This window comes from Oncorhynchus clarkii, chromosome 12 (genome assembly GCF_045791955.1).
Source record: "Oncorhynchus clarkii lewisi isolate Uvic-CL-2024 chromosome 12, UVic_Ocla_1.0, whole genome shotgun sequence".
Classification (NCBI taxonomy): domain Eukaryota; kingdom Metazoa; phylum Chordata; class Actinopteri; order Salmoniformes; family Salmonidae; genus Oncorhynchus; species Oncorhynchus clarkii.
The window spans coordinates 85,611,632-85,637,800 of record NC_092158.1 but is presented as its reverse complement, the minus strand read 5'-3'; the positions used below and the strand labels follow the sequence as shown (position 1 = coordinate 85,637,800).

At 44.2% G+C, this 26,169-nt stretch overlaps 1 protein-coding gene across 1 annotated transcript in view; it reads left to right on the top strand.

Annotated features, from left to right (window-relative positions):
* Positions 1-26,169, top strand: part of LOC139421561 (voltage-dependent P/Q-type calcium channel subunit alpha-1A-like) — a 192,606-nt gene that overhangs the window by 121,432 nt on the left and 45,005 nt on the right. Inside the window, exons 31-36 of the mRNA XM_071172579.1 lie at positions 1,709-1,873; positions 2,603-2,713; positions 9,933-10,016; positions 17,620-17,736; positions 25,746-25,811; positions 25,985-26,082. Of these exons, the coding sequence (XP_071028680.1) occupies positions 1,709-1,873; positions 2,603-2,713; positions 9,933-10,016; positions 17,620-17,736; positions 25,746-25,811; positions 25,985-26,082 (641 nt within the window). The remainder of the gene's footprint in view (positions 1-1,708; positions 1,874-2,602; positions 2,714-9,932; positions 10,017-17,619; positions 17,737-25,745; positions 25,812-25,984; positions 26,083-26,169) is intronic.

Below are 26,169 nucleotides of genomic sequence, written 5' to 3'. Positions count from 1 at the left end.
GATGTCGCTCTTGCTGCGGGTGATTCCCTGATCCACCTCTACGCAGACGACACCATTCTGTATACATTTGGCCCTTCTTTGGACACTGTGTTAACAAACATCCAAACGAGCTTCAATGCCATTACAACACTCCTTCCATGGCCTCCAACTACTCTTTAACGCTAGTAAAAATAAATGCATGCTTTTCAACCGTTCGCTGTCCCCATCCGCCTGGCCGACTAGCATCACTACTCTGGACGGTTCTGACCTAGAATATCTGGACAACTACAGGTACCTAGGTGTCTGGCTAGACTGTTAAATTCTCCTTCCAGACTCATATTAAACATCTCAAATCCAAAATAAAATCTCGAATCGGCTTTCTATTTCACAACAAAGCCTCCTTCACTCACGCCGCCAAACATACCCTAGTAAAACTGACTATCCTACTGATCCTTGACTTCGGCGATGTCATTTACAAAATAGCCTCCAACACTCTACTCAGCAAACTGGATGCAGTCTATCACAGTGCCATCCGTTTTGTCACCAAAGCCCCATATACCACCCACCACTGCGACCTGTTTGCTCTCGTTGGCTGGCCCTCGCTACATATTTGTCGCAAGACCCACTGGCTTTAGGTCATCTATAAGTCTTTGCTAGGCAACGCTCCGCCTTATCTCAGCTCGCTGGTCACGATAACAACACACACCCGTAGCACGCGCAGCAGCAGGTATATCTCACTGGTCATCCCCAAAGCCAACACCTCATTTGGCCGCCTTTCTTTCCAGTTCTCTGCAGCCAATGACTGGAACGAATTGCAAAAATCGCTGAAGCTGGAGACTTATATTTCCCTCACTAACTTTAAACATCAGCTATCCGAGCAGCTAACCGATCGCTGCAGCTGTACATAGCCCATCTGTAAATAGCCCATCTGATCTACCTACCCATCCCCATATTGTTTTTATTTACTTTTCTGCTTTTTTGCGCACCAGTATTTCTACTTGCACATCATCATCTGCACATCTATCGCTCCAGTGTTAATTTGTTAAATTGTAGTTACTTGCTACTATGTCCTATTTATTGCTTTACCTCCTCACGCCATTTGCACACTCTGTATATAGACTTTTGGACTGTGTTATTGACTGTACGCTTGTTTATTCCATGTTTAACTCTGTGTTGTTGTTTGTGTCGCACTGCTTTGCTTTATCTTGGCCAGGTCGCAGTTGTAAATGAGAACTTGTTCTCAACTAGCCTACCTGGTTAAATAGAGGTGAAATCAAATTTAAAAAATAAAATAAACATTTAAAATATGATTGCAAAAAAACATGACTGTAAAGAATTCATTACAACAACAAAGGACTTAAGTTACAAACTTTCTAACAAATGGAACTCAAACAAATGGAAGAAATGTGGGTTTTGACACTCTTATGTAGGTGTCATAACCAGCCATAAAATAATTACATATATGTCACAACAGGTGACATATATGGGTCATGACAGTGTTATGACCATATTATGACAGGTTATGACAAGTTATATCAGCTGTTATGACATATGTGACATATATGTGACCTTGTCATAACGGTCCTACCAAGAGTTAATGAATATCTTCTCATCTTTAGAACAAAAGCCTACACATCCTGTGGGTTTGCAGGATCAGGATAGTAGACCACAGCACTTTCAGTGAGATATTAACCCATTGTTGTCTGTCTGTGTATGTGTATGTTTCCAGAGAGGCTGCATAGACTTCGCCATTAATGCCAAACCGTTGACGCGACACATGCCTAAGAACAAGCAAAGCTTCCAGTACCGCATGTGGGAGTTTGTTGTGTCGCCGCCATTCGAGTATACAATCATGGCTATGATCGCGCTCAATACTATCGTACTGATGATGAAGGTACAACAAGCCTGGACACCCTGATTATATCACTTCATATATATATACCCTCACTTCACTCACACACATATAACTTAACATGGAAGTCTCTCTCTCTCTCTCTCTCTCTCTCTCTCTATATATATATATATATATATATATATATATATATCTATCTATCTGATTTAACTAATTGTTCTGCCTCTGTGTGTGCTAACCTGTGTGAGTGTCTCTATCTGTCTTCATATGTGTCTTCCTCTCTGTCTGTGTTTGTCTGTGTCTCTGTGTGTGTTTGGATGTGTCTTCCTCTCTGTCTGTGGTTGTCTGTGTCTGTGTGTGTTTGGATGTGTCTTCCTCTCTGTCTGTGGTTGTCTGTGTCTGTGTGTGTTTGGATGTGTCTTCCTCTCTGTCTGTGGTTGTCTGTGTCTGTGTGTGTTTGGATGTGTCTTCCTCTCTGTCTGTGGTTGTCTGTGTCTGTGTGTGTTTGGATGTGTCTTCCTCTCTGTCTGTGGTTGTCTGTGTCTCTGTGTGTGTTTGGATGATATTTGTCATATTATTTTATGCATTTATTTCTGTCTCTGTATTTGTGTTATTGTGCATGTCTGTGTACTTGTGTATGTCTATGTGCATATATTTGTATATGCATGCATGTGCAAATATTTGTGCATGTGTGTGTGCATGTGGGTGTGTGTGTGTGTGTATGTGCATGTGGGTGTGTGTGTGTGTGTGTGTGTGTGTGTGTGTGTGTAGTATGACGGAGCCTCTCCGGCCTACGAGGCTGTGCTGGCCAACCTGAACATCGTGTTCACCTCGCTGTTCTCCATGGAGTGTGTGCTCAAGATCATCGCCTTTGGAGTGCTGGTACGTGTGTCACACACGTCTTCCAATGATGATAGGAATGCATTTTAGATGTAACTAACTAGCTAACTAACTACATATAACTAACTAACTAAGCAATCTATCAATCTAACATGCCAAAGCTTGCCCTCAAAGTATAGTCCTATAGCGATCTGAGAATGTAACTAATCAGCTAGCTAACTACATGTAACTAACTACATTGAATCTAATGATCTGTCTATCTGTCTCTCTATCTACTATTTACTGGTAGTATGTGTATAAATGTATAGAGATTATTATTGTTTTTCCCAGTTAATAACCTATGTGTACTGTAGCAGTCACCTGGGTATTGAGAGAGACAAATGGCTATAGGCGGAGGGATGGGTGAGAGGAGAGTGAAGGAGAGGAGAAAGGCACAGAGGAGACCGTTTGAGGAATAGTGGTGGGAAGATATATGGAGAAGAGGGGGAATAATTAGAGGAGCGAGAGAGAGATAAAAAGAGAGAGAGTGCGAGAGAGAAAGAGAGAGAGGGGGGAGAGAGAGAGAAAGAGGGAGAGAGAGAGAGAGAATGTTTTTAGATTTAAATAACATTTATTGGGTCTGGGAACCCTCAACACAATAAACACTCAAACAAAACCGTGGTTACACATCAATTAAAAACACAACACCAAATCTTCCTCCACACTAAATCTACACAACAGACTCTGAATACCCCATATACTCATAAACAGATCAATGTTGTTAACAATTTTGTAATAGGCAAACTCAACCCCCAGTCTCGCTGCCAACATCCCTCCAGCATTCCCACCACACCCGCAGACCCCTGTCCCCAAATACTGTTATTTCGTGTCTTCCATATTGCTAATGTAGCTGCCCCTGACACAAAATTAAGCAAGATAACTACACCCCTTCGACTAAACCTGTACTTTGGCCCAAAATATAAACTGTTGGGAAGAGAAAACCTCTCCCAGAGCAGAGAACCAGCTAGTGATCAGGTCAGTCATCCCGACCAACCTGGGACACTGTAAGAACAGATGTGCCAGTTTCAGACTCCGGTGAGTCTAAAAACATAAACACCTGTCGCCGAAAAGACATGTTTCAAAGCCGGGTGTTTGAAATGACATAACCTGTTTCAAAGCCGGGTGTTTGAAACGACATAACCTGTTTCAAAGCCGGGTGTTTTAAACGACATAACCGGTTTCAAAGCCGAGTGTTTTAAACGACATAACCGGTTTCAAAGCCGGGTGTTTGAAACAACATAACCTGTTTCAAAGCCGGGTGTTTTAAACGACATAACCGGTTTCAAAGCCGAGTGTTTTAAACGACATAACCGGTTTCAAAGTCGGGTGTTTGAAACAACATAACCTGTTTCAAAGCCGGGTGTTTTAAACGACATAACCGGTTTCAAAGCCGGGTGTTTTAAACGACATAACCTGTTTCAAAGCCGGGTGTTTTAAAAGACATAACCTGTTTCAAAGCCGGGTGTTTTAAACGACATAACCGGTTTCAAATCCGGGTGTTTTAAACAACATAACCTGTTTCAAAGCTGGGTGTTTTAAACGACATAACCGGTTTCAAAGCCGGGTGTTTTAAACGACATAACCGGTTTCAAAGCCGGGTGTTTGAAACAACATAACCTGTTTCAAAGCCGGGTGTTTTAAACGACATAACCGGTTTCAAAGCCGGGTGTTTGAAACAACATAACCTGTTTCAAAGCCGGGTGTTTTAAACGACATAACCGGTTTCAAAGCCGGGTGTTTTAAACGACATAACCGGTTTCAAAGCCGGGTGTTTGCAACCCAATGCTTAATTGATCTGGCAAACTTCCCAAACCGCAATAACTCGCGCTCCAATAGCTCATTGGGAATAAACGACGGTACATTCAAAATCGTTACCCTTGTTGACGGAGAAAAAAGCTGCGTAACTTGAATAAACATTCCTTTAAGAAGTACGCCATACTCAACCATACGATCTACAAGACACTCTTCTTTAAGAAGTACGTCATGCTCAACCATCCGATCTACAAGACACTCTTCTTTAAGAAGTACGTCATGCTCAACCATCTGATCAACCAGACGCTCTTCTTTAAGAAGTACACCATGCTCAACCATCCGATCAACAAGACACTCTTCTTTAAGAAGTACGCCATGCTCAACCATACGATCAACCAGACACTCTTCTTTAAGAAGTACACCATGCTCAACCATATGATCAACAAGACACTCTTCTTTAAGAAGTACACCATGCTCAACCATACGATCAACAAGACACTCTTCTTTAAGAAGTACGCCATGCTCAACCATCCGATCTACAAGACACTCTTCTTTAAGAAGTACACCATGCTCAACCATCCGATCAACAAGACACTCTTCTTTAAGAAGTACACCATGCTCAACCATATGATCAACCAGACACTCTTCTTTAAGAAGTACACCATGCTCAACCATACGATCAACCAGACACTCTTCTTTAAGAAGTACACCATGCTCAACCATACGATCAACAAGACACTCTTCTTTAAGAAGTACACTATGCTCAACCATCCGATCAACAAGACACTCTTCTTTAAGAAGTACACCATGCTCAACCATATGATCAACCAGACACTCTTCTTTAAGAAGTACACCATGCTCAACCATATGATCAACCAGACACTCTTCTTTAAGAAGTACACCATGCTCAACCATCCGATCAACAAGACACTCTTCTTTAAGAAGTACACCATGCTCAACCATATGATCAACAAGACACTCTTCTTTAAGAAGTACACTATGCTCAACCATCCGATTAACAAGACCCTCTTCTTTAAGAAGTACACCATGCTCAACCATACGATCAACCAGACACTCTTCTTTAAGAAGTACACCATGCTCAACCATACGATCAACCAGGCACTCTTCTTTAAGAAGTACGCCATGCTCAACCAGACGATCTACAAGACACTCTTCTTTAAGAAGTACGCCATGCTCAACCACATGATCTACAAGACACTCTTCTTTAAGAAGTACACCATGCTCAACCATCCGATCTACAAGACACTCTTCTTTAAGAAGTACACCATGCTCAACCATACAAAAACCAGACACTCTTCTTTAAGAAAAACCACCACCGCTTTATTCATCCGTGACGCATAAGCAACATTCTCGTATCCTACCTTCTCTCCTACGGCGGCCAGAAACTCCTCCACCGTGACAGTAGCTTCAGTAACACACCTAAAGCCGTGCCGAAGTGACAGGGGCGACGTCCCCATGTGGGTCACCATCCCCTCCAAAACCAGGGCAATTCCGAATAATACAATATACTTAATACTACCACAAGAATAAAAACAATAATAACCTTAATCATGCATAGAAAAAGGCAAACCACCAAGAAAAGGAAACTCCAGACAACACTCTCACTCACTCATACAATTCCCAGCATGCACCAAACACTCCCAACATGCAGAGAGAGAGAGAGAGAGCGAGAGAGAGAGAGAGAGAGAGAGAGAGAGAGAGAGAGAGAGAGAGAGAGAGAGAGAGAGAGAGAGACTAATAAAAAGGAGAGTCAGGGATTTTAGGGATGGTAAAGATTTAGTGGAACAGGAACAAAGAGGACACACACAGGTAAATACGCACACAGATAAATACACACACAGACATACAGTGGGGAGAACAAGTATTTGAAACACTGCCGATTTTGCAGGTGTTCCTACTTACAAAGCATGTAGAGGTCTGTCATTTTTATCATAGGTACACTTCAACTGTGAGAGACGGAATCTAAAACAAAAATTAGCATTTTATTGCATGACATAAGTATTTGATACATAGGAAAAGCAGAACTTAATATTTGGTAAGAAACCTTTGTTTGCAATTACAGAGATCATACGTTTCCTGTAGTTCTTGACCAGGTTTGCACACACTGCAGCAGGGATTTTGGCCCAATCCTCCATACAGACCTTCTCCAGATCCTTCAGGTTTCGGGGCTGTCGCTGGGCAATACGGACTTTCAGCTCCCTTCAAAGATTTTCTATTGGGTTTAGGTCTGGAGACTAGCTAGGCCACTACAGGACCTTGAGATGCTTCTTACGGAGCCACTACTTAGTTGCCCTGGCTGTGTGTTTTGGGTCGTGCTGGAAGATCCAGCCACGACCCATCTTCAGTGCTCTTACTGAGGGAAGGAGGTTGTTGGCCAAGATCTCGTGATACATGGCCCCATCCATCCTCCCCTTAATATGGTGCAGTCGTCCTGTCCCCTTTGCAGAAAAGCATCCCCAAAGAATGATGTTTCCACCTACATGCTTCACGGTTGGGATGGTGTTCTTGGGGTTGTACTCATCCTTCTTCCTCCAAACACGGTGAGTGGAGTTTAGACCAAAAAGCTCTATTTTTGTCTCATCAGACCACATGACCTTCTCCCATTCCTCCTCTTGATCATCCAGATGGTCATTGGCAAACTTCAGACGGGCCTGGACATGCGCTGGCTTGAGCAGGGGGACCTTGCGTGCGCTGCAGGATTTTAATCCATGACGGCGTAGTGTGTTACTAATGGTTTTCTTTGAGACTGTAGTCCCAGCTCTCTTCAGGTCATTGACCAGGTCTTGCCGTGTAGTTCTTGGCTGATCCCTCACCTTCCTCATGATCATTGATGCCCCACGAGGTGAGATCTTGCCCCAGACCGAGGGTGATTGACCGTCATCTTGAACTTCTTCCATTTTCTAATAATTGCGTTGTTATAATAACAGTTGTTGCCTTCTCATCAAGCTGCTTGCCTATTGTCCTGTAGCCCATTCCAGCCTTGTGCAGGTCTACAATTTTATCCCTGATGTCCTTACACAGCTCTCTGGTCTTGGCCATTGTGGAGAGGTTGGAGTCTGTTTGATTGAGTGTGTGGACAGCTTTTATACAGGTAACGAGTTCAAACAGGTGCAGTTAATACAGGTAATGAGTGGAGAACAGGAGGGCTTCTTAAAGAAAAAACGAACAGGTCTGTGAGAGCCGGAATTCTTACTGGTTGGTAGGTGATCAAATACTTATGTCATGCAATAAAATGCAAATTAATTTCTTAATTTACTGGATTTTTGTTTTAGATTCTGTCTCTCACAGTTGAAGTGTACCTATGATAAACATTACAGACCTCTACATGCTTTGTAAGTAGGAAAACCGGCAAAATCGGCAGTGTATCAAATACTTGTTCTCTCCACTGTACATGCCCAGTGAAAATGCACAGAGAGTATGGTGTTTTAATTAGTTATGTCCTAATGCACAGAGAGTATGGTGTTTTAATTAGTTCTGTCCTAATGCACAGAGAGTATGGTGTTTTAATTATTTCTGTCCTAATGCACAGAGAGTATGGTGTTTTAATTAGTTCTGTCCTAATGCACAGAGAGTATGGTGTTTTAATTAGTTATGTCCTAATGCACAGAGAGTATGGTGTTTTAATTAGTTCTATCCTAATGCACAGAGAGTATGGTGTTTTAATTAGTTATGTCCTAATGCACAGAGAGTATGGTGTTTTAATTAGTTCTGTCCTAATGCACAGAGTGTATGGTGTTTTAATTAGTTCTGTCCTAATGCACAGAGAGTATGGTGTTTTACATTTTTCTGTCCTAATGCACAGAGAGTATGGTGTTTTAATTAGTTATGTCCTAATGCACAGAGAGTATGGTGTTTTAATTAGTTCTGTCTTAATGCACAGAGAGTATGGTGTTTTAATTAGTTCTGTCCTAATGCACAGAGAGTATGGTGTTTTAATTAGTTCTGTCCTAATGCACAGAGTGTATGGTGTTTTAATTAGTTCTGTCTTAATGCACAGAGAGTATGGTGTTTTAATTAGTTATGTCCTAATGCACAGAGAGTATGGTGTTTTAATTAGTTCTGTCCTAATGCACAGAGTGTATGGTGTTTTAATTAGTTCTGTCCTAATGCACAGAGAGTATGGTGTTTTACATTTTTCTGTCCTAATGCACAGAGAGTATGGTGTTTTAATTAGTTCTGTCCTAATGCACAGAGAGTATGGTGTTTTAATTAGTTCTGTCCTAATGCACAGAGAGTATGGTGTTTTAATTAGTTCTGTCCTAATGCACAGAGAGTATGGTGTTTTAATTAGTTCTGTCCTAATGCACAGAGAGTATGGTGTTTTAATTAGTTCTGTCCTAATGCACAGAGAGTATGGTGTTTTAATTAGTTCTGTCCTAATGCACAGAGAGTATGGTGTTTTAATTAGTTATGTCCTTATGCACAGAGAGTATGTTCTGTCCTAATGCACAGAGAGTATGGTGTTTTAATTAGTTCTGTCCTAATGCACAGAGAGTATGGTGTTTTAATTAGTTATGTCCTAATGCACAGAGAGTATGGTGTTTTAATTAGTTCTGTCCTAATGCACAGAGTGTATGGTGTTTTAATTAGTTCTGTCCTAATGCACAGAGTGTATGGTGTTTTAATTAGTTCTGTCCTAATGCACAGAGAGTATGGTGTTTTAATTAGTTCTGTCCTAATGCACAGAGAGTATGGTGTTTTAATTAGTTCTGTCCTAATGCACAGAGAGTATGGTGTTTTAATTAGTTCTGTCCTAATGCACAGAGAGTATGGTGTTTTAATTAGTTCTGTCCTAATGCACAGAGAGTATGGTGTTTTAATTAGTTCTGTCCTAATGCACAGAGAGTATGTGTTTTAATTAGTTCTGTCCTAATGCACAGAGAGTATGTGTTTTAATTAGTTCTGTCCTAATGCACAGAGAGTATGGTGTTTTAATTAGTTCTGTCCTAATGCACAGAGAGTATGGTGTTTTAATTAGTTCTGTCCTAATGCACAGAGAGTATGTGTTTTAATTAGTTCTGTCCTAATGCACAGTTTGGCTGCAGGCTTATACATGGCACCCAACAAAGGGCTTCTACTGCAGCAGCAGTCACAATACAGTACGTACCACAATCCTGTGATCCCTTCTCTTTTTCAACCAACCAACCAGCCAACCAGCCAACCAACCAACCAACCAACCAACCAACCAACCAACCAACCAACAAGCCAACCAACCAACCAACAAGCCAACCAACTAACTCTCTTTCTCTCAGACTCTAGTCATATATGTTGCTGGAATGACTTCAATATGGCATAACTGACGTTTATTTTATCTCGTCTAATCTATGGCCTGTTGCCGTCTGACACTGACTCAACTTTTTTATCCTTTCTCTCCTCAATCTCTTTCCTTTCTTCCTACTCTTTCTTTGTTTCCCTCCCTTCCCCCTCCCTCTTTCTCTTCTGCCCACAGAATTACTTCAAAGATGCCTGGAACATTTTTGACTGTGTGACAGTCCTGGGCAGCATTACAGATATTTTAGTGACTGAGCTCGGGGTAAGTGAGGAGGCAGGGGAATTAACAGTGGGAAAGGGAAATGGTGTGTCAGCAAGTTCAGTGGTATGAGTGGGAGAGAGAGAGAGGTAGAGAGAGAGAGAGAGAGGTAGAGAGAGAGAGAGAGGCAGAGAGAGAGAGAGTAAGGGGGAGAGAGAGTAAGGGGAAGAGAGAGGTAGAGAGAGTGAGACAGGCAGAGAGAGAGAAAGAGAGGTAGTGCGAGTGAGACAGGTAGAGAGAGAGAGAGGGGGGGCAGATAGAAAGAGAGCAGGGGCACATAGAGAAGCAGAGAGAAAGGCAGAGACTGTAGTGTACAGGATCTTACATTGCTCAGTGAAGCATGAGCATATTTTGAAAGCCTTACATAATTGTCCCAGTTGGTGGAGAGCAGAGCACAGAGACCTGGATCATGGTAGCCCAGCCACCACTGACAATACTCAGGAGACTAACACTCACACACACACACACACACACACACGCACACACACACACTCACTCATGCACGTACACACACAGACTACTCTACTGATCTGCTAGGCAACCTGACAGCCAATCAAATAACCATCCTCAAAACAATCTGGCCAATCGGACTGTTCCTCTAGCCAGGCATCCACTTAGCAACCAGTTGGATAGTGAAAAATGATAGCCAATGAGGTAGACACACTAGTTATTCAGGCAGGTAATGTGGTGTGTGCGCGTGTTCGTGCGTGCATGCATGAGAGTGTTTATGTGTTGTAATTCCTTTATAAACCATATTATGAAATATGAATATTGTTTTTGAATGTTGTGTGTCTCTGAGACAGTCCTGACAGCTATACCTTTGTTTCCAGTAAAAACACCTCAACTCTATCAACCCAAGTCCTGGAGAGCTATATGTTTTATAACCAGCCCAGCACCAACAGATCTGATTAAACCTTTAACTCCTCATCGGGACCTTGATTGGTTGATTGGTTGAATCAGGTGTGTTACTGCTGGGCTGGAACAAAAGCTTGAACATCATGTAGCTCTGCATGACAAAGGTTGGTGACCACAGGCATAATCATAGACATTAAATAAGGTTTTATTTCAATGGGTATAGTATTTTGACATAATGTTATATCATGTATATTATGATTACATAATATCTTAGTAGTGGCAAGAGGTTTTCCTGACTACATGACTTGAACTAGACCCTCGTTTTTCCTGTCAGTTCTTATGGTGAGGAAAAACTCCTGTCCCCAACTATGCTCTATAAACCGTCCTACCAGGTGTTACTGGCAGTGGATGTTAATGGCATAAGAATCAGGTGGAATTGGTTCCTCTTCTCTAAACTGACCTCAGACCAGTCCGAGACACCATTTGATCAAGAGGGACCTTTGAACATGAAAAAGCAAGCCCTGTTCTTGGATCAGTCCAGTGGTAGTCCATCAAAGCAGCTTTTAATTTGGGTCAACTCAAGTTAAAGCTGTAGCTGCCATTGCGCTGATTCAAACACGACTTGACAATCATGTTCATTTTCTTCGCAGTCCAATGGAAGCTTGTTAGTGTGTGGATGTTAAAAGTAATCTCATGTTAGGAGTAATCTCATGTTAGGAGTAATCTCATGTTAGGAGTAATCTCATAATATATTTTTTGAACTTCATCTGTTTCCTAGTCGTTGATATCCCTGCTGTTGTATGTATGGAGGCAGTGTTATGACTGAACTGTTGTATGTATGGAGGCAGTGTTATGACTGAACTGTTGTATGTATGGAGGCAGTGTTATGACTGAACTGTTGTATGTATGGAGGCAGTGTTATGACTGAACTGTTGTATGTATGGAGGCAGTGTTATGACTGAACTGTTGTATGTATGGAGGCAGTGTTATGACTGAACTGTTGTATGTATGGAGGCAGTGTTATGACTGAACTGTTGTATGTATGGAGGCAGTGTTATGACTGAACTGTTGTATGTATGGAGGCAGTGTTATGACTGAACTGTTGTATGTATGGAGGCAGTGTTATGACGGAATTGTTGTATTTATGGAGGCAGTGTTATGACTGAACTGAACTCAGTAATAATGAGTGTACATAATGACAATTCATTTCCTGTTTTATCTTTTTTTACATGCTTTCTTTAACTCTACGCTACTTAATGGCAACTACTTCGTCCCTCTCCCTTCTGACGAATTCATCCAATCAAAATGCACTATGTGTCCATCCATGAAACCTGGCCTGGCCAATCGCACTCTTTGTTAAATCAACCTCCAAAAATGCCGCTATAAACCATGTCATCTGCAACATCCACATGTAGATGGTTTGTACTTTTTTGGAGATACTTTAATTACTGCATCCATTTCCTGGTGTGACTGTGGTGATGCATGTTGCTCGACTCCTCACCCTGGCAGTGACCCCTGACCTTTGATCTCTGACCCAGGTTTGACAAGATGACTCGACTGACCTCCTGCTCCCAGTCACCGGACAGAGACATTCGACCAATCCCAAATGGACTACCCCTTGTATAGATCTAAAAGGATCAGATAGGATTTAGCTAATATTCCACCTAGCCTATCTGGATGGGTTTGTTGTCAGATTACTGATACCAATCCAATGCTTTCAGATCTACACGTGCTAGACCTAGAGGGGCTTGAGGTCAATTTGGAATTGGCCAGTAGTCATTGTCCTAATACCCTTCAGGTTCTGATTTAATACTGTTCAAATGCATCCTTCCTTCCTCCCTTCCTTGAAGTGATCACAGCTCTGATCTGACTGATCTGATCCAAAATAAAGGAAACACTTGAGTAAATGAGGCTTCTGGCAGCTCTGTTATGGTGTGGGGTGCCTTTTCCTGGCATGGTCCACTCATCCCTTTAGAGGGCAAGGTAAACGGCAATAAATACACAGCCTTTCTGAATGATCCCCTTCAACCTTTCTGTCTTGATGGGAGTGACCTCTTCCAGGATGACCACAGGGCACGAGTGGTCACTGAATGGTTTGTTTAGCATGAAAATGGAGCGACGCCTGAGACAGGAGTAATGGAATTGTCTCATGGAAGAATGGCATTGCATCCCTCCAATAGAGTTCCAGAAACTTGTAGAATCTATGCCAAGGCACTTTGAAGCTGTTCTGGCAGCTCGTGGTGGCCCAACACCCTACTACAACGCTTTACGTTGGTGTTTCCTCTATTTTGGCAGTTACCTTTATGTAGCTATGTGGTGGAACTCCTGCTCTCGCTAATCTGATCATATTCGATCAGTGATTATTTCAAGGAGGGAAGGAAGAACAAATGTGTTGTAAAAGTATTCTATCAGATCTGTGGTAATGTAGGAAAGGAACGGAAGCTGGTCAAGCCTATTAGGACACAACCTGGACAATACTCTCACAATCACTAGACATGCACCACTGTTTACATTCCTTAAAAGCAGTCACACACACACACACACACACACACACATGCTAGTGTCTGTGAGAGCCAGGGGAGTAAGGTGTGACAGGAGTGCACAGAGTGACTGGGTGTAAAGCTTCACCCATGGCGGACCGGGCTACGGTGCATGCTGCCCCACTGCATGTCTCTGGCAGGGATGGCACACACGTATACTACTCATAGACACATAAGTTAAACACACCCAGACATACATGGACACTGACCTACACACACATAGACACACACACAACAGTACATAGCCTAATAAATACACCCACATAGGCTTGTGTTGCAATGCCATAGTGAACATGCTCTTGATGGGAGCTGAATGTGCCTACTGCCAAGCCCTCTCTAACCCAGAACCCTTCCCTTGGTAGAGGGTTGAAGGACCATGCACATCATAGGACAGTGAGCATCACTAACATAGTTTACAGTAATCAAATAGGACAGTGAGCATCACACACATAGTTTACAGTGATCAAGTACAGTTTTATTTCTGTAGTGGTTTTTACAAATGCTTTCACCATTAAGTGTGTAATAATTTGAGCAAGACGAAGTCGTATGATTCGCCCTATGAATATAGAGTTATAGTAATGCTATCACTATTACATCAACATTAGAACTTTGTAACAATTATATTTCTAAATATCATCAATATATTTGCAGTTTGTCCTTCAACCCAGAACCCCACTCCCCCTCCCCTTTCTCTGACTGTGACGCAAAAAAGTTTGAGTTCAATTCCATGTAAATACTGTTATTTCAGGAGGTGACTTGAAATTCAGAGTCCTCTTAAAGCAACCGTGGACAATTTTCAATTTTATTAATTAAATGTTGTCTCATTTTATCCCCTGAATTGAGTGAACTGAACTGAAATGGAATCGAACCTGACTTTATAGTGTCACAGGACTAAAACGAGCCAATCCCTTGTGGAGGAGAGCTGTCAGCTTTGCTGCGTTGCGTTGACACGTGGTTAACTTGCTGTGATCTAGCTAGCTCCATATTGTGCGGTGGTGCGTTTGCCTTGAGGATCAGTGCATTTGGTTGTATTTACAATAAAAACGGTTCCCTGCACCCACTACCACTACTACTACTACTACTACTACTACTACTAACTACTACTACTACTACTACTAACTACTACTACTGCTGCTACTATTACTACTACTATTACTATTTACTACTACTACTACTGCTAGTACTGCTACTACTACTACTACTACTCATACTACTACTACTACTACTACTACTACTCAAATCAAATCCAATTTAATTTGTCACATGCGGCAAGTATCCTCATGTGGGGGGCAGCAGGTAGCCTAGTGGTTAGAGTGTTGGGCCAGTTACCGAAAGGTTGCAGTTAACCCACGGTTCCCGGGTAGGCCGTCATTGTAAATAAGAATTTGTTCTTAACTGACTTGCCTAGTTAAATAAAGGTTAAATAAATACAATTAAAATTAAAAACATGCACTGAATACCGTGAAAACTCTTACTTACAAGCCCTTGACCAACAATGCTGTTCAAATAGAGTTAAGAAAATATTTACTAAATAAACTAAAGTAAAACAAATAAAAATAAGTAAAGAAAATTACATAACAATAAAGAGGCTATATACAGGGGGTACTGGTACCGAGTCAATGTGCAGGAGTACAGGTTAGTTGAGGTAATTGTGAATGTTGCCCTGTTTAAAGGTCTTACTCAAATCAGCTGCGGAAAGTATGATCCCACAGTTGTCTGGAACATCTGGTGCTCTCAGTCATGCTTCAGTGTTGCTTAACTCAAAGAGAGCATAAAAGGCATTTAGCTTGTCTGGTAGGCTCGCGTAACTGGGCAGCTTGCGGCTGGGTTTCCCTTTGTAGTCTGTAATATTTTTCAAGCCCTGTCACATCCGATGAGCATCAGAGCCGGTGTAGTAGGATTACATTTTGTACTTCCACTTTGCCTGTTTGATGGTTCGTTTGAGGGCATAGCGGGATTTCTTATAAGCGTCTGGATAAGTGTCCCGCTCCTTGAAAGCGGCAGCTCTAGCCTTTAGCTCAGTGCGGATGTTGCCTGTAATCCTTGGCTTCTGATTGGGAAATGTACGTACGGTCACTGTGGGGATGTCGTCGTCGATGCACTTATTGATGAAGCCGGAGACTAAGGTGGTGTACTCCTCAATGCCATTGGATGAATCCCGGAACATATTCCAGTCTGTGCTAGTAAAACAGTCCTGTAGCGTATCATCTGCATCATCTGACCACTTCCTTATTGAGCGAGTGACTGGTACTTCCTGCTTTAGTTTTTGCTTGTAAGCAGGAATCAGGAGGATAGAATTATGGTCAGATTTGCCAAATGGATGGCGAGGGAGAGCTTTCTATGCATCTCTGTGTGTGGAGTAAAGGTGGTCTAGAGTTTCTTTCCTCTGGTTGTACATTTAACATGCTGGTAGAAATGAGGTAAAACATATTTCAATTTGCCTGCATTAAAGTCCCCGGCCACTAGGAGCGCCGCTTCTGGATGAGCATTTTCTTTTTTGCTTATGGCCTTATACAGCTCGGTGAGTGTGGTCTTAGTGCCAGCATCAGTTTGTGATGGTAAATAGACGGCTACGAATAATATAGATGAGAACTCTCTTGGTAGATAGTGTGGTCTACTGCTTATCATGAGGTATTCTATCTCAGGCGTGCACTACCTTGAGACTTCTTTAATATTAGACATCGCGCACCAGCAGTTATTGACAAGTATACACCTCCGCCCCTCGTCTTACCAGACGTAGCTGCTCTGTCCTGCCAATGCATGGAGAATCCATCCAGCTCTATATTATACGTTTCGTCATTCAGCCACGCCTCGGTGAAACACAAGATATTACAGTTTTAATGTGCCGTTGGTAGGATAGTCTTAATCTTAGATTGTCCCGTTTGTTTTCCAATGATTGCATGCTGACCAATAATATGGAGGGTAGCGGTGGTTTATCTACTTTTCGACAAATTCTTACAAGGCACCTTGCCCTCCTCCCCCTTTTCTCTGTCTTTTCTTCACACTGATGACGGGGATTTGGGCATTGTCTTGACAAAGCAGAAAAAATCTTTCTTCAGTTCGAGGTGAGTAATCGTTGTACTGATGTCTAGAAGCTCTTTTTGGTCATTAGAGACGGTAGCAACAAATTATGTACAAAATGAGTTACAAACAATGAGAAAAAAACAAACAAAATAGCACAGTTGATTAGGAGCCATCCCCTCCTGCGCCATTAAATCTGAGCTTTGTGGGGACCTACTACTACTACTACTACTACTACAAACTACTGCTATTACTACTACCACTACTACCAGCTACAAACTACTTTGACTACTACTACCACTACTACCAACTACTACTACTACTTCAAGCTACTACTACTACTAATACTAGTACTACTACTACCACCACTACAACCAACTACTACTACTACTACAAACTAGTACTACTACTACTATTACTACAAACTACTACTACTACTACCAGTACTACCAACTATTACTGCTACTTCAAGCTACTACTACTACTAATACTAGTACTACTACTACCACCACTACAACCAACTACTACTACTACTACAAACTAGTACTACTACTACTACTTTGTACCTACTGCTACTACTTACCTCCCCAATTGGGTGACAATGGTTAGGTTTTGAAAACATATGATTTTCCTTTCCCCTATATCGATTCCCTTCTTCTAACTCCTTGGATATGCCTGAGCCTGTTACAAGCCTTGAATTGTTTTGGTTTGGTTTGCATTTGATTCCAGTTCTGTTTGGTTGCTTTTCTGTTGGTTTTGAATCCTCCTCAGTTTGGTTTTGAACTTTTCCCCTGCTTTTATGGTTTGGTTTGTTTTAGGACAGGAAATAGTTATCTAACATTGCATGGCAAGTGATAAGCTTCTCCTCTCTACCCTGTACCTCCTTTTCTCCACACTTCTATCCCTCTATTTGTCTCTGCCTCTATCTTTCCATCCCTCTCTTCCCCCTTTTTCCATCTCTCCTTCTTTCTACCCCTCACCCCTCCCATTTCTCTCTTTCTACCTCTGTCTTTCTCTCTCTCTCTGTCTCTCTCTCTCTCTCTCTCTCTTTCTCTCTCTCTCTGTCTCTCTCTCTCTGTCTCTCTCTCTCTCTCTCTCTCTCTCTCTCTCTCTCTCTCTCTCTCTCTCTCTCTCTCTCTCTCTCTCTCTCTCTCTCTCTCTGGTGTCTGGTCATACTGTGGGTGTTGTAGAATAACTTCATCAACTTGAGTTTCCTGAGACTGTTCAGGGCTGCCAGGCTCATCAAACTGCTCCGGCAGGGAGAGACCATCCGCATCCTGCTCTGGACCTTTGTTCAATCCTTCAAGGTAATGCCACACACACACACACACACACGCACACACACACACAGAGAGAGAGAGAGAGAGAGAGAGAGAGAGAGAGAGAGAGAGAGACAGAGAGAGAGAGAGAGAGAGAGAGAGAGAGAGAGAGAGATAAGCTTCGTGGGGACCTATGAGAATACACCCACACAGACCCTAGTAGTAGCATTGTGGAGACCTATGACATAATACACACACAAAACCAGAGGTGTGGACTTGAGTCACATGACATGAATTCGAGTCAGGTTTAAGTCACAGATTTGATGACTTGAGAGTCAACTTCATAGAAAATAAAACAACTTGAAACTTGACTTCGACTTGGAGCCTCAAGACTTGGAATTCGACTTAGACTTGAGACTGATAACTTATCTGGCCAGGTTTTGTAATGTTTGGTCACTTGTTCTGTGTCACTCATTCATCACATTTCCAGTCGGTTTACATACACTCAATTAGTACTTGGGTCAAACGTTTCAGGTAGCTTTCCACAAGCTTCGCACAATAAGTTGGGTGAATTTTGGCCCATTCCTCCTGACAGAGCTGGTGTAACTGAGTCAGGTTTGTAGGCCTCTTTGCTCGCACACACTTTTGCAGTTCTGCCCACAAATTTTCTATGGGATTGAGGTCATGGTTTGTGATGGCCACTCTAAAACCTTGACTTTGTTGTCCTTGAGCCATTTTGCCACAACTTTGGAAATATGCTTGGGGTTATTGTCCATTTGGAAGACCCATTTGCAACCAAGCTTTAACTTCCTGACTGATGTCTTGAGATGTTGCTTCAATATATCCACATAATTTCCCTCCCTCATGATGCCACCTATTTTGTGAAGTGCACCAGTCCCTTTTGTAGCAAAGCACCCTCACAATATGATGCTGCCACCCCCACGCTTCACGGTTGGGATTGTGTTCTTCAGCTTGCAAGCCTCACCCTTTTTCCTCCAAACATAACGATGGTCATTATGTCCAAACACTTCGTGTTTTCGTCATCAATTAAAATGATGCATTCACACCATGCTGCGCTTTGGTCCGCTTCTTACGACGATCGTGACAGAATCACCCACCACAAAAGGACCAAGTGGCGTGGTAACGGGCAGCAGCAGCGGCCGAAATTTCAGGACTCCTGGACATGGGAGGAGATTTTAAACGGAGAAGGACCCTGGGCAGAGGCTGGGGAATATCGCCGCCCCAAAGCAGAGCTGGAGGCAGCGAAAGCTGAGCGGCGGCAATATGAGGAGGCAGCATGGCAGCGCAACAGGTACGAGAGGCAGCCCCCCAAATTGTTTTAGGGGGAGCACACGGGGAGTGTGGCTAAGCCAGGTAGCAGACCTGCGCTCACTCCTCGTGCTTATTATAAGCAGCGCGTTACTGGTCAGCCACCGTGTTATGCGGTTAAGCGCATGGTGTCGCCAGTACGTGCCCATAGCCCGGTGCGCTATAGGGCAGCCCCGTGAAAGTGTCATGCGAGGGTGGGCATCCAGCCAGGGCGTATGGTGCCTGCTCAGCGTTTCTGGTCACCGGTACGCCATTTCGGTCCAGGGTATCCTGCCCCGGCTCTGCGTACTGTGTCTCCGGGGCGCTGGGAGGGTGCAGTGCGTCCTATGCCTGCGCTCCACTCGTTCAGGGCAAATGTGGGAGTGGAGCCTAAGGGACAGGTGCGTGTAGGAGGCACCAGAGCTCCAGTTCCCCCCCACAGCCCGGTCCTTCAGGTGCCTCCTCCTAACACCAAGCCTCCTGGAAGTCTCCCCAGCCTGGTGGGTCCTGTGGCAGCCCCACGCACCAGGCTGTCTCTCTGTCTCCTCCCTACAGGTGCTCCCGTCTGTCCACCGCCGCCTGAGCTGCCCGTCTCTCCAGTGCTGCTAGAGTCTCCCGTCTGTCCTGAGCTGCTAGAGTCTCCCGTCTGTCCTGAGCTGCTAGAGTCTCCCGTCTGTCCTGAGCTGCTAGAGTCTCCCGTCTGTCCTGAGCTGCTAGTCTCCCGTCTGTCTGGAGCTGCTAGCGCCGCCAGTCTGTCCTGAGCCGTCAGTCAGCCAGGAGCTGCCAGAGCCGTCAGTCAGCCAGGAGCTGCCAGAGCCGCCAGCCAGCCAGGAGCTGCCAGAGCCGCCAGCCAGCCAGGAGCTGCCAGAGCCTCCAGCCAGCCAGGAGCCGCCAGCCAGCCAGGAGCCGCCAGAGCCACCAGCCAGCCAGGAACCGCCAGAGCCGCCAGCCAGCCAGGAGCCGCCAGAGCCGTCAGCCAGTCCTGAGCTACCCTTCAGTTCTGAGCTGCCCCTCAGTCCTGAGCTGCCCCTCAGTCCGGAGCTGCCCCTCAGTCCGGAGCTGCCCCTCAGTCCAGTGGGGCCCTTTAGTAGGGTTGCCAGTCCTAGGTTGGCGGCGAGGGTCGCCGTTCCTAGGGGGCCACAGAAGCGGACTAAGACAATGGTGGAGTGGGTTCCACGTCCAGCGCCAGAGCCGCCACCGCGGACAGATACCCACCAGACCCTCCCCTATAGGTTCAGGTTTTGCGGCCGGAGTCCGCACCTTGGTGGGGGGGGGGCCCTGACCATAGTTTGCTTTGTATGTTTATATGTTTTGTTTGGTCAGGGTGTGATCTGAGTGGGCATTCTATGTTGTATGTCTAGTTTGTCTGTTTCTGTGTTTGGCCTGATATGGTTCTCAATCAGAGGCAGGTGTTAGTCATTGTCTCTGATTTGGAACCATATTTAGGTAGCCTGTTTTGTCATTGTGGGTTGTGGGTGATTGTCTATGTGTAGTGTTTGTGTCAATACGATTATTCATTTCGTATATAGCGTCACGGTCGTTGTTCATTTATTGTTTTGTTCAGTTTACTTCGTGTTTTCGTCATCCATTAAAATGATGCATTCACACCACGCTGCGCTTTGGTCCGCTTCTTACGACGATCGTGACAGCAGGGTCTTCTTCCTTGCTGGGTTATGTCGATATAGGACTCGTTTTACTGTGGATATAGATACTTTTGTACCTGTTTCCTCCAGCATCTTCACAAGGTCCTTTGCTGTTGTTCTGGGATTGATTTGCACTTTTTGCACCAAAGTAGGTTCATCTCTAGGAGACAGAATGCGTCTCCTTCCTGAGCGGTATGACGGCTGCATGGTCCCATGGTGTTTATACTTGCGTACAGATGAACGTGGTACCTTCAGGCGTTTTGAAATTGCTCCCAAGGATGAACCAGACTTGTGGAGGTCTACATTTTTTTTCTGAGGTCTTGGCTGATTTCTTTTGATTTTCCCATGATGTCAAGCAAAGAGGCACTGAGTTTGAAGGTAGGCCTTGAAATACATCCACAGGTACATCTCCAATTGACTCAAATTATGTCAATTAGCCTATCAGAAGTTTCTAAAGCCAAGACATAATTTTCTGGAATTTTCCAAGCTGTTTAAAGGCACAGTCAACTTAGTGTATGTACACTTCTGACCCACTGGAATTGTGATACAGTGAATTGTAAGTGAAATAATCTGTATGCAAACAATTGCTGGAAAAATTCCTTGTGTCATGCACAAGGTAGATGTCTTAACCGACTTGCCAAAACTATAGTTTGTTAACATGAAATGTGTGTAGTAGTTTAAAAACAAGTTTCAATGACTCCAACCTAAATGTATGTAAACTTTCGACTTCAACTGTATATGTCTGAAGATAGATGTAACATCGCACTACCTTCAATACTTATGGAATGAAGATGTAATGTATTCTGACAAATTAATTACGATATTTGTGAGGAAAAAAGGCTACAGACAGATCATGCTCTCCATCCGATCCTGCAAGCCTCTCTGCATACATGTAGACCGTATGATCCTGCCTGCTCTGTACTCCAGACTCCAGTGACCTGATATCCCTCGTTGATATTGACTGTAAACATGAATGTAAACAACATTAAAGTGTAAATCTCAGTTTATTTCTGTATCTTGCGTTTTGAAAATGAATCACCTGTGAGCGTGTGCATGTGTGTACATGGGGGGTCGCAAGCTTTGAACCACTCCTTTTTGGGAGTCGCGGGTCAAAAAGAGAACTGGTCACTGAATGGTTTGATGAGCTAGCGAAAGGATTGCCGGCTTGCTGTACAGCTATATCATCTACTATACAGCTATCTCATCTGTTGTACAGCTATATCATCTGTTGTATAGCTATATCATCTGCTGTACAGCCATATAATCCACATCAAATTGTAGGGAGAGAGGATTGACATATATAAATATGCAGCTCCAAAAATTGTGATGATCAGGAATGTTACTTTGCAAGCTCACCAGCAATGGGGCATCAAGCAACAATTACTAGCAAAGGTTTACTGGTATTTTGGTATGTCAAAATTGCTTGAAATTGAATAAATAAAAATGAAGCTTGGATTTGGAATTTGTTGTTAAAATCAATTATTACGCAATCAAAATGTTGTAGACAAAATAAGGAAAAGAGATATCTGGTAGCCACAAGATGTTGTGACCTTAGGAGTATAAGGCTCTATCTGCACTAAGCAAAGTTCTGAGATATTGAGCATCAGTTTTTACATCCCAGATCTCAGATGTCACTTGTGCTCCCTCTCCGGCCTCTAGGTCACCAGGCTGCTCGTTAGGGAGCACACCTGTCACCAGCGTTAGGCGCATAATGACACTCACCTGGACTCCATCACCTTCTTGATTACCTGCTCTATATAAGTCACTCCCTTTGGTTTCTTCCCGAGTCGTCATTGTTCCTGTTAATTTATGTATTAAAAAATTCACTCCCTGAACTTTCTTCCCGACTCAGCGTACATCGTTACAGAAGGACGACTCGTCAAGGGGAAGCATCAGGGAGTGTTTTCTTTTGTTTGTTTTTGTGTTGGGGGTGATGTCGAGTCCTGGTGTTCGAGCCGGAGCTATCTGGGAGGCCTCAGCCGGTTTGTAGGCTTCCATGCCTCAGTGGGTTTGATAGGCTCCCATGCCTCAGTGGGTTTGATAGGCTCCCATGCCTCAGTGGGTTTGATAGGCTCCCATGCCTCAGTGGGTTTGATAGGCTCCCATTTCTCAGTGGGTTTGATAGGCTCCCATGCCTCAGTGGGTTTGATAGGCTCCCATGCCTCAGTGGGTTTGATAGGCTCCCATGCCTCAGCCAGTTTGTAGGCTTCCATGCCTCAGCGGGTTTGATAGGTTCCCATGCCTCAGCCGGTTTGTAGGCTTCCATGCCTCAGTGGGTTTGATAGGCTTCCATGCCTCAGCCGGTTTGTAGGCTTCCATGCCTCAGTGGGTTTGATAGGCTCCCATGCCTCAGCGGGTTTGATAGGCTTCCATGCCTCAGTGGGTTTGATAGGCTCCCATGCCGAAGCGGGGTGAACAGGTTCCAGTGCCTCGGCCGAGGCAACCGGGGAGGTCTCAGCCGGCTCATTAGGTTCACTCCTCAGCCGGTTTGTCAGGTTTCTGCTCCTCAGCGGAGGCGACCAGTCCGCTCCGGATCCCCGGCATTGTCCCTGTGGTTGGCGTCCTGCGGCTGAAGCCGAACGCACCGGGGAGGAGGTACTGTCACGTATGCTCTCTCTCCGGCACTCTAGGTCGTCATGCTCCCACACCTCAGCCGGATTGATAGGTTCCCGCGCCTTAGCAGAGGTGACCAGTTTCCTCCTGATCCCCGGGATCGTTATCTTGGTCGACATCCTGCGGCTGGAGCCGCACGTCGGGGAGGGGGTACTCTCACGTGCTCCCTCGCCGGCCTCTAGGTCACCAGGCTGCTCGTTAGGGTGCACACCTGTCACCAGCGTTATGCTCATAATGACACTCACCTGGACTCCATCACCTCCTTGACTACCTGCCCTTTATGTCACTCCGTTTGGTTCCTTCCCCAGTCGTCTTTATGTCACTCCGTTTGGTTCCTTCCCCAGTCGTCTTTACGTCACTCCGTTTGGTTCCTTCCCCAGTCGTCTTTATGTCACTCCGTTTGGTTCCTTCCCCAGTCGTCTTTATGTCACTCCGTTTGGTTCCTTCCCCAGTCGTCTTTATGTCACTCCGTTTGGTTCCTTCCCCAGTCGTCTTTATGTCACTCCGTTTGGTTCCTTCCCCAGTCGTCTTTATGTCACTCCGTTTGGTTCCTTCCCCAGTCGTCTTTATGTCACTCCGTTTGGTTCCTTCCCCAGTCGTTTTTATGTCACTCCGTTTGGTTCCTTCCCCAGTCGTCTTTATGTCACTCCGTTTGGTTCCTTCCCCAGTCGTCTTTATGTCACTCCGTTTGGTTCCTTCCCCAGTCGTCTTTATGTCACTCCTTTTGGTTCCTTCCCCAGTCGTCTTTATGTCACTCCGTTTGGTTCCTTTCCCAGTCGTCTTTATGTCACTCCGTTTGGTTCCTTCCCCAGTCGTCTTTATGTCACTCCGTTTGGTTCCTTCCCCAGTCGTCTTTATGTCACTCCGTTTGGTTCCTTCCCCAGTCGTCTTTATGTCACTCCGTTTGGTTCCTTCCCCAGTCGTCTTTATGTCACTTCGTTTGGTTCCTTCCCCAGTCGTCATTATGTCACTCCGTTTGGTTCCTTCCCCAGTCGTCTTTATGTCACTCCGTTTGGTTCCTTCCCCAGTCGTCTTTATGTCACTCCGTTTGGTTCCTTCCCCAGTCGTCTTTATGTCACTCTGTTTGGTTCCTTCCCCAGTCGTCTTTATGTCACTCCGTTTGGTTCCTTCCCCAGTCGTCTTTATGTCACTCCGTTTGGTTCCTTCCCCAGTCGTCTTTATGTCACTCCGTTTGGTTCTTTCCCCAGTCGTCTTTATGTCACTCCTTTTGGTTCCTTCCCCAGTCGTCTTTATGTCACTCCGTTTGGTTCCTTCCCCAGTCGTCTGTATGTCACTCCGTTTGGTTCCTTCCCCAGTCGTCTTTATGTCACTCCGTTTGGTTCCTTCCCCAGTCGTCTTTATGTCACTCCGTTTGGTTCCTTCCCCAGTCGTCTTTATGTCACTCCGTTTGGTTCCTTCCCCAGTCGTCTTTATGTCACTCCGTTTGGTTCCTTCCCCAGTCGTCTTTATGTCACTCCGTTTGGTTCCTTCCCCAGTCGTCTTTATGTCACTTCGTTTGGTTCCTTCCCCAGTCGTCTTTATGTCACTCCGTTTGATTCCTTCCCCAGTCGTCTTTATGTCACTTCGTTTGGTTCCTTCCCCAGTCGTCTTTATGTCACTCCGTTTGATTCCTTCCCCAGTCGTCTTTATGTCACTCCGTTTGGTTCCTTCCCCAGTCGTCATTGTTTCTGTTCCCGTTTCATGTCTGTGCATGGTTTGTTTCTTGTTTTGTTCATTTATTAGTTAAATGTATTCACTCCCTGAACTTGCTTCCCGACTCTCATACATCGCTCCATCCGAAGTGTTTTCTAGTGAGTTCTTTTTAGGGGTGTGCATTAGAAGATAAGCTTATGGTTCAGAAATGTTAATGTATGTTCAGCCATAAGGTTCTTTTTGACACCTCTAAATTAGACATATTCAGTTCTTACGACTGTAGCTATTTGAATACATAAATGATATAATTTGTATTTTACCAAAATAGTCAGAACACATCAAATACATTAAGACATACATTATGATCATTAGACAAATAACTGTCATCACTGAACAACGATGTGACCTCACAGAATTGTATAGTTTACATGTTTTCACTTAAAATGTACTTTTTCAAAAATATACAAACATATGAAGAACCATCTAAAGATCTATTATATGTGACTAACTCATTTCTGACATGTCAGATAGAACCTTATAGTTCCAAGGCCAGGATTTGTTGTTGGAACAAGTCATTGCATGTATAGATTTGTTTACCTGACTTGTGACCTCGACTTTCCCTTAGAATGCACGACTTGGGCTGGACCCGAGACTCGACCTGTTCTTTCTGGGACTCGACTTAAGACATGGAACTTGGCACTTGAGACTTGCTCATGAATCGAATAATAGTGACTTGGGCCCACCTCTGCACAAAACCTACTTAGCAGCATTGTGGGGACCTATGACAGAATACACACACACACACACTGAATAGTACTCCAGCTCTTTATGTCTGTTTAGGCGCTGCCGTACGTGTGCCTGCTTATCGGCATGCTGTTCTTCATCTATGCCATCATCGGGATGCAGGTGAGTAGAGACACGAAGAAAAACAAGTCAAAATGAATGGTCATTTTTACATATCAACATGAACTTTATAAAAAGCATCCAGGGAAAGTGACACTTGCCTGCCATAGGGACGTGTGTGAGGTTGTGCATTCTCCCATATTACCTAGGATGCTGACACTTTGTTGTTTTGTCAGCTGTTTGGGAACATAGGGATGGAGGAGGAGGAAGGGAGCGCCATCAACGAACACAACAACTTCAGGACTTTCTTCCAAGCTCTCATGCTGCTCTTCAGGTGTGTGTGTGTGCTTGCGTGTTTACATTTGTGCGTGCCTGTGTGTACAGTACATGCATACGTGTGTCTCCAACGTGTGTGTATTTG